At 33.6% G+C, this 9017-nt stretch overlaps 1 protein-coding gene across 1 annotated transcript in view; it reads left to right on the plus strand.

Annotated features, from left to right (window-relative positions):
• The window catches only part of SYCP2 (synaptonemal complex protein 2), a 28968-nt gene extending 20245 nt beyond the window's left edge, over positions 1–8723 (plus strand). The window contains 13 exon segments of the mRNA XM_075768247.1: positions 908–1087; positions 1886–2072; positions 2500–2750; positions 2882–3052; positions 3829–3919; positions 4501–4662; positions 4987–5114; positions 5774–5868; positions 5951–6050; positions 6817–6875; positions 7216–7294; positions 7744–7800; positions 8252–8723. Coding sequence (XP_075624362.1) covers positions 908–1087; positions 1886–2072; positions 2500–2750; positions 2882–3052; positions 3829–3919; positions 4501–4662; positions 4987–5114; positions 5774–5868; positions 5951–6050; positions 6817–6875; positions 7216–7294; positions 7744–7800; positions 8252–8326 — 1635 coding nt within the window. The 3' untranslated portion in view covers positions 8327–8723.
• Positions 8724–9017: the final 294 nt, after the last annotated feature.

Below are 9017 nucleotides of genomic sequence, written 5' to 3' on the forward strand. Positions count from 1 at the left end.
ATTCATGTTGATGTCTAGTCCATGTAAATCAAACCTGAAGAGGGCTTCAATTGCCCAATGTTGAATCTGTCTGCTTCCTAAAATGTGTCCTTTTTTAGTAGCAAAATTCTTCAGATCTACCCAAGTAAGTGGGTACTTACTTACCCAAGTAAAATGCCTACTTTGAGGAGTAGGGTTCCACTACTGCATAGGCTTAGATGGAGAGCATCTGAACCTCAAGAAGTCACTAATAGACTTGACCCTGGAGGTGAGGAAGCTGGGAAAACATACATTTTGCATAGAGCACTTTTCAATAGAGTAGGAGGCACGAATTCTAATCTGTCCTAGTCTGAAAGGCATTGCATGTACATTTTACGTCCCTCCTAATGTCAGGTCCCTGGGGTAATTTCAGGGAGAACATGCTTTGCTCTGTTTCTGAACAGTGACTCCTATGTAGAGGGAGTGGCAGTAGTTATGGTGTAGAAGGGGGACAGATGGAAAGCAAGACTCAAGTTGTCTAGTGGTTAAGGTAATCGGTTCAGAGGTGATGATCAAAGATACTGATTCCTTTCAATATGCAGGATTTGGTTCTGTTTCAAACCAGTTACAGTCTAGTTCAAATGTGCACATATTTCAGAGAGCAAACTTTGGAAACCCACTTCATCTTTGCCATAGTTAAAAAATAGCATTTACTTTGCCTCTTCACATTTTTGACTCTTACATTCCTGACTGCACTGTGCCCTATGTACAGTGAAAATTATCTTCCCAGAATGCTTAGGAGACTCTCTGAGCTTTGGTAAAGTTAAACTTTAGTTGTTTTGAAAGAATGGATTTTGAGTAATTAAACCAAGTTACCTGCCATTTATTCTTAGACATTTATTTATTAATCATCCTGATGTAAACTGAAGTTATGTGTATTCTTCCAAAGATAAACAAATGTAAAAACCAGAATTCAAGAACTGATGAAATAAAAGAGCAAAGCACCAGAGAAAAACGACCTCGAAGAGCAGCATTAGCAAAAAATTACAAAGAGCCTTCCAGTTCAGAGTCAGAGAGTGAAAGGAAATCTTCAGCATGTACCTCTTGGGAGGAGAAATCAAAAAGTCAGGTATACAGTTGCACTTTTTTCTTAAAAATCCCCTTCTGCTATATTTTTCAAAATAAACCTTGGTCTACTTTGTACTTAGTGTGCCTGAATTTTAAGTGCCCAGCATGAGCAAGTTGAAATGAATTTTAGTTATTATTTGTAGTAGTGCCCTTTTTTCATAATGAGTATTCAGCTGCTAAGAAAATCAGTCCTAAATAATTTTCTCAGTCATAATAGTATTTCAGGTTCTATTTATGAAGTGTATTCTGCTGCAAAAAACTACCATGTTCTTTGTTTTAAAATCTTAACAATATTTTGAAAATGTCTATTAAATGGGAGGCTTTAGTGAGCCAAAGTTTTGTTCTTTTAGATAAAGTGATTTTGATAATGCTGTCCCTCTTTAGTGTACAACAGAAAATGCTGACATGATAGAGAGTATGTCAATACATTTGCTGAATATCCAAACAGGATCTTGAGTAAATTAAGCAATGGTGTTGGGCACTAAAACATTTTCTTTCTTTTAGCATAATATTCCACTGTGTATGGATAGGTCTCATTAAATCTTGAAGCATTGGAAATTGCCTCCAATAGTTAAGAAGTTCATAAGAATAGAAACTTCGGTGCTGAATTAAATAAATTGAATACTTACTGATATTAGAACAGGTGGTATCCTTATGAATTTAAGTACTTCTAATGACATTCCTTTTTGGACCTTCTGCTTGCCCAACAGTACTTATAGATAATATGCTTTTTACAGAAGTGTATATATATGCAGGTATGTTTACAAATAATGTTTATATAAGCTTTGTATTTTAATAGAAACATTTGAATGGGGAAAACAAGGATGATAATCAACAAAAGGAACTCCAGAATGTTGTATCTATGGAGCCAAAGAGAGTAGCTAACTTTGTACATAAAGCATTTATTAAATCAATGAATTCTGCAGAACAAAAGGAAATTGAAATGCCTTCATCCGAGAGTCCTGCATCTCTTGAGACAATGAGATGTAGGTATTTTGACTTTTAATTTATAGCAATACTGTGGTAGAAGTTGGAGGTTAAATGACAATTATCACAGTAGTACAATTTTACATTTATTTCGTGCTTTTAAAATAAGAGATATCCCCTAATTCAGTGTGTACCACCTAATTTAGGGAAGTGTATTAATACGTCACTAACTTTTATAGGTTGGTGCAGTTATTTGACATCAGTATAGTATAAAAGTGCAATATGTAAGTGTTAGAATGAATCTGGTAACCGCTAAAATAGTGCGGAGAGTGCAAAAAGTGCAAGTGGTATGCCAACACTTGAAGTAAAATTTCACACATCTGAGACTCGCAGATACCTAGAGTTGAAATAGTTAGCAATATGGGCTTTAATTTACCTTTTTTAACTTTCATTCCTCATGCTGACAGTTAAATAACTGTTTTCTAGGTGCTGAAAGAATATCAGAAGGAGATATTACTCAAGAGTGTACGTATAGTGAAAGATCGCCTGGTCTTCAGGAGTCAACACCAGAAAAAAGAGAAATGTTAAACTTTGAGAAAGGAATCTCTCCCAATAATTTCTGTCCACAAAAAAAGAATATTCAAAGCCTATGTCTAGAACAGTCCCCTAAGACGACTGTTAAAAAGTTAACATTTGGAAATACAAGTTTCTCACCAGTTTTAACTGAAGCATCTTTGGTAAGAATATTAAAGTTACTCTGCAGTTATTTTAAGTGAAAGTGTTCCATTGATCTGCCGACTGTTTCCTGCTTTTTTGTACATCTCCTTTCAATAATGATTTTTTTTTTGGTGTGTGTGTTAATGTCTAGCTCAGCTTAACAACATACAAATCTGTCAGTGGAAAACATGCAAAGGGATCTGTATCTGAAACACGTGATAATAACGAAGACTCAAGTTTCAGACATTGCCTTTCAGACACACTTTCTGTTAAAGGAAAGCTACAAGATATTGCTAAACCTATCACCAAAAGTGAAGAGGAGGTATGTTACTAAATCCTTTGCTCTTCAGAAGAGAGCTGCAGCTTTTCGTCTATTTTATCTACTTTACAGATGGCGAGGTTTAATGGAAATGCATCTTTCTTAATGTTAAACACATATATATATAATGTTTGCCTGTGACCTGCTTGGAAAATCCTTCTAGTTAATTTTTAAATTTTTGAGATAAATTAGGGAATTGTTTATCATATGAATACAAGGAAAGAATTGTATCCCAACAAGATCATTTATAATTAATATCTTAAAAAATAAGTAAATATTATCTTCTTGACTTTCAATAAAAAATAAACAATTTTTCACAAATTAGAGAATTTTGACATCTGCATGGAAAAATTCTTGAGGTGAAAAAGTGCTCTCATACTTTTAGCATTAATGTACTACTCAATATAACAACTATTTTAGCATTGGCCAATAAATAAAAACTGCTGTGTACCTTCAAACCACTTCTTGTAAGTACTTTTTCTGGTGAAAAAAGCAGTAACGACAAAGAAATAATTTTGTTTGTGTCTTCTTGCAAGAAACAGACCTCATTGGTCATTTAACTTATTACTATCATTAATTATTAACATGGTGAAGAATTTGTTTATTCTTTCATCTAGTGAGACCTAGTAGTAATTCATGCGGTGCTATCTTTTTTTCCTTACTGTGGCTGTGTTCATGTCCCTAGTGGTAATGAAAAGCAGCATAAATGTGGATTTCTGATGAAGGCTTCTAAAAGTGCTTTAATTTGGAAGCTAATAAATCAGTGACTTTTCTTTTAGGATTGTGTACCACCATCTCCATTGTCTGCTTCCAGTGGAAGCAAAGCACAGTCTTGGAGTGAAGAACCTTACGGCCCCATACATGAGTCAGGTACAAACATTTAATTTAAAGCAAAAGACTTCCTATGTGTCTCCATGAATGTTAAGAAAAATGTTTATTTGGCATAAAAATATGGTCCAAGTCTTTTAGTCTTCTTTTATATATATTTTCATTATTATTCCATTTTTACTCTTTCTCAATTTTCTCTGCTGTTTTAATTACCCAAAAAACCCCTGACAATTTGGCTCCAATATGCAGTTACTATAAAGAGTTAGCTGCGCTCTTAAGAAAGAGTTAGAAGCATTGCCACTGACACTGGAAAAAAAGTGGGGATAATGGTACTATCAGGAAAAGAGGGCTTAAGGTGAATCTCTTTGAGTGAGTCTTGCATGGGTCAGAGTTCTGAGTTCCATTGAAATCCTGTTGTTCGTTTACATCAAGTTCTCATGTCTACTGAACATGCCCTCCATAAATGTAATGCTTATTAATTTTTACATAGTTCTTGAGCTTTAAAGCAAAGACACACACTCCTAGAGTTTGGATCCAAAGGGCCAATAAACTCTTCCTTCATCTTCCCATGTCATTGTTCTAAATAATCCTAAAATTGAGCGTTGTTTTCATGTATATTACAGGACCAACTATACAGACATTTCTCAAACGAAGGTACCACAGTGATACAGAAAGCAATTCTGATGAAGTAGAAACAGGCAAAGAGGAGGAAAAGAAAGGAAACAGAAGAACAAAATTACAGCCTAGAAAATTATTTAAAACAGATGATGCTGTTACTTACAGAGGTCAGTTATGGAATGAAAGTTGACTACAGTTGCGCAAAAGTTTAAAATAATGTAACAAATTAAAGAGTTAACAAGCAAATATAATATCCATAAAAATGCATGTTACATGTTTAAAAAAGAAATAAAAAGAAATGCTAATATTTAGAGACTATATCCATGTAAAAAGTCAGAAAATGGATATGAAAATAGAAACTGGTCTCAGCCATCTAATTGGTGAAATTAATCTCTGTATAACAAAAGCTGTTCTAGGCCCTGTTGCAACTTAAGATAGGATACTTTTTCATACTGAACTGTGTCATTATCTTTTTTTTTTTTTCTCTTCAGTGTCTGAAAGCGTATCTACTGTATCTGTAAATGATCTGTCTGTTTTGGATGGGGAAATCTGGGAACCTGCTTGTTCAACAATCAGTATATGTCAGAAGCTCCAGAAAGAATTTACTAAGAAAATTGAGGCAAGACATTTCATATACAATATAAGTTGTCTGTGTGGGTACATGTGCATGATAGCTTGTCTTACACCACAGAATTTCCTTACAAGGACATTAAAATAACTATGTGCATAGAACTTCAACAAATGACAGAATTCAAGTTTCCTTTTATGCCTTTCTCAATTACTTAATGTACCTAACTCTCCAATGATTTTCCTTCCCAAGTCTATTTTATTTTTTTATCCTGTCTGTTGATTCCAAACAAGCTTGTGTGTCTAAAGTAATGTGTACTGCATTTTCATTTTTTTCAAATTGTCCAACTCATGAATGAAATTTATTTGCAAAAAGCAAATGAGCCAGAATAATGCATTTGTTCGTCTAAGACAGCTGTAAACACATATCATTCATTCCATGTATACTTTCTCTATTTTGAGGAAATACATTTTTCAAATAATGTACTTCTAATTAAGTTAGGTAGAATTTTATCAAAAACATAAATCCATGCTTATTTACATTTCACGAACAGAAAGCTTTTCCTTAAAGGACAGGGAGATATTAAAAGAAAAAAAAGGGGTTTTGCTCAGTATGCTCTGTGATACTAAGCAATTATAGTACTAAACATACTGCAGGTTTTTTTCCTAAAGTAAAAATAATCTGAATTTCATGTTAAAACCTCCTCATAGAGCCGCTCACGGAAAATGGATCATTTTACTAAGCAATCATTAAGAGTTGTCCATGAGCATTTAACAACAATGAGTTACCAGCTTCATGAATGCAGGTGTGTAATGAAAGATTTATTCTAAAACACCCCTATTACTGCAGTGAATACCTTCTAAAAGTAACTCATTTTATTTTGGTAGGATCAGGCAGCTGGACAAATTTCATTTTGCTCTCCTTGAGGAACTTGAGAATTTTGAAAAAGATTCTCAGTCCCTGAAAAACATGGAAAAAGAATTCTCGGTTTGTATTTTAATTGCTTGATCATGGAGAAAAGCAAATTCTTATGGAATCTATAGATTATTCATATTATCTTTACCTTTAGATCATTAATTCTGATTTAAAAGCCTTTATCATTTTGCTTAAGGTTAGGTCACATTTCAAATAATGAATTCGAGGTGTTAGGATTGGCTAACAATATGCTCTGAGAATTTCTAGATCACCGCTATATGACTTTCTTCCTAGAGTAAACTACTGCTGCTGCTTTTAATGGGCTGTTTACCCCACTTCATGAGCCTTTTTTTCAGCTGGCCTGTATTTCAGGAACAGCATGTAGGCATTTGAACCTGACTTGCTCTGTGTTCTACAACGACCCAGTTGACATTATGGGTCTGCTACTTGCTCTAATGTAAAAATCAATACACAAATATTCATATAAACACAGGACTATATTAGCTTTTATCTTTTACTCTAAAGGCATGGCTTAAATTACATGGGGAGTCTGATTAAAATGCTGTGCATATTCTTTTTCATCGTTTTGGAACTGTTATGCAGAACAGACTTTTGGTGAAACTGCTTCCATGCAAATAGAATTCCTGAGGTGCTTCATCCTGCCAGCTAAGCTTACTTTTTTTTTTTCCCCCCAGGCTTCTGTGGTGACTGTGTAACTCCTACCCATTCTGTGCTGAGTCTGTTATAGGTTATTTTATTCATATTAAACAGCAGTCAGGTTTAGTTCAGAAAATATTAGTTCCTACTGCTTATCATCTATGAATATTTTTCTTTCCAGACCTTTTGGAAAAAACATACACATACTTTTGGTACATACATGAAAAATGAGCAACAGAGGTTAGTAGGCTTCATTAATCCCGGATGGAGAATTGTTCTGTTTGTTTGAGGTATAAGTTAGGCCAAGTACTATTCTCTATGCAGTTTCGCTCTTCCACAAAATAGAGATAGCAGATGAGATGAGAAAGTGAGATTAAAATGTTACGTTACAGGAAGAATGTAATTATTTGCCATCTAAATTTCTCCACATACCTGCTGGACTATTCCAATAGTAACAATGACAGTAATATTTATCTATGCTTTTTAGAACAAATAGACTACAAATAACGGGATGTATTCATGATGTGTGTGGAAAGTTCATACGTAGCAAACCTGTTTGAATTGCCTTTTATTTCTTTAGAATTCAGATTCTTAAAACTTCATTTGAAAAGAACATCTACCATACTGTTGACTATGAAGAACATATTTTTACTTCAGAGGTATAACGAAATTTTGTTTCTTTCTTGGTTTTAATGATTTTTAATTCTTTAATTGTACCAACAGATACCAGTATTGACTCTTTTTCCAAAGGAAGTTTTTATGCTCAGCATTGTATTAATGCCACAGAAGTATTTTTTTAGTTTTTCATTGTCATAACATATCCTTTAATGTAACAATATTCAGTGTTATAGGGTTAGATTTCACCCATTAGAAGGTGTGTGCAATTATCTGGAAAACTGCTTGCAAGATTTATTCTATATTCTGTGGCTTTGTTTACCAGTGTTAATCATCCGAGAAAGAACAAATTTAAAACACATCCCTTTCCTTAGGCAAGTGGATGCATGTGCATCTGTATGTCTTGGTTATAAACCATTTAGGTTGTAATTGTGTTCTTGAAAATGGGATACCAATTGTGAGCAGAGAAGATGCATTCAGTATCTTTTTATAGATGCATCTGATGAGAGAAGACATAAAAGGACTGCAAGAGAAACTTCTTAAAGAAATGGTAAATGAAGTTATCTTGTCTTCATTTTTACTTATTAAATATAGCTATTTGAACACTAAATTACTAAAAATTGTAATTTCTAGTCCCCTGTGAAAAATAAAAATTAGTCAGAATCCAAGTATCACTGACATCTTATACTTTAAACCTTGTCTGGGTGATAAAAGCAGCAGGTAGATATGGACAATGCTGTTTTAGTGCCAAGTCTTAATACAGAATCACAGAATGGTTTGGGTTGGAAGGGACCTCAAAGATCATCTAGTTCCAACCCCCCTGCTGTGGGCAGGGACACCCTCCACTAGCCCAGGTTTTCCAATATGTTGAATGTTAAGAAAAAAGCATCATATTTGATATGTTAAAAGCAGCATATACTATGCACCAGAATTACAATACTTAAAATCTTTTTGGGTTTTTTTATTTAAAGTATGTGATAAATGTAATGCTTTTTGCACAGCAAGAAGAGGAACTGTGTAATGTTCGCAGAGGATTGCAGACTTTGTTTCAGTCAGAAGAGAGAATTCTGAAGTAGTATTTTCAGATACCTTCCTGAAATTCAAGGTGAATATAACACTCTTTTATAATATAAAATTTGACAGCTGTTTTTGTTTTGTGGTTTTTTTTTTTTACACTCAAGGAAACTATTGTAATGAAAACATATTTTCTTTAATAATATTAAAGTCTTTGTTGATAAGACTTCTCCTTTTGTATGTGAGATCTGGAATTATTTTACTGAATCTGCTAAAATGCAATATGTAAATTTTTGGATTTTTAGCACATGCTAATTTTTAAGAAGTCTGTAACAATTTTTATAGGTTATTTAACTGACTTTCAGAGAAATTCACTTTGAATGTATGTTTTGGGTCTGTGTGTACAGAATACCCCTTTTGTCTGATCCAGAATACAGTCAGAATTATTTAGGAATCAAATCGCCTGTTTTGATCTCAGTCCTATTTGTCTGTGGTGTTAGACTTCAGTAGGAATATCTAAGAGAAAAAAAAAAACTCTGAACACTTGTGGTTGAACTATGTTGCAAATAGTTGTATTAAATATTTTGAGAAAAAAAATATATTGTCTGTTTTGGTGGGTTTTTTCCAAAATGATGTCCTTACTATTTTGCTTTAGATCGGTAATACATATTTGCACATCAGGTAAATAAAACTTACTGCTGCTTAAATATCTCCTGTAAGACAACAGATAGCAAGAGGGTCTGCTATCAGAAA

This window comes from Balearica regulorum, chromosome 16 (assembly GCF_011004875.1).
Source record: "Balearica regulorum gibbericeps isolate bBalReg1 chromosome 16, bBalReg1.pri, whole genome shotgun sequence".
NCBI classification, from domain to species: domain Eukaryota; kingdom Metazoa; phylum Chordata; class Aves; order Gruiformes; family Gruidae; genus Balearica; species Balearica regulorum.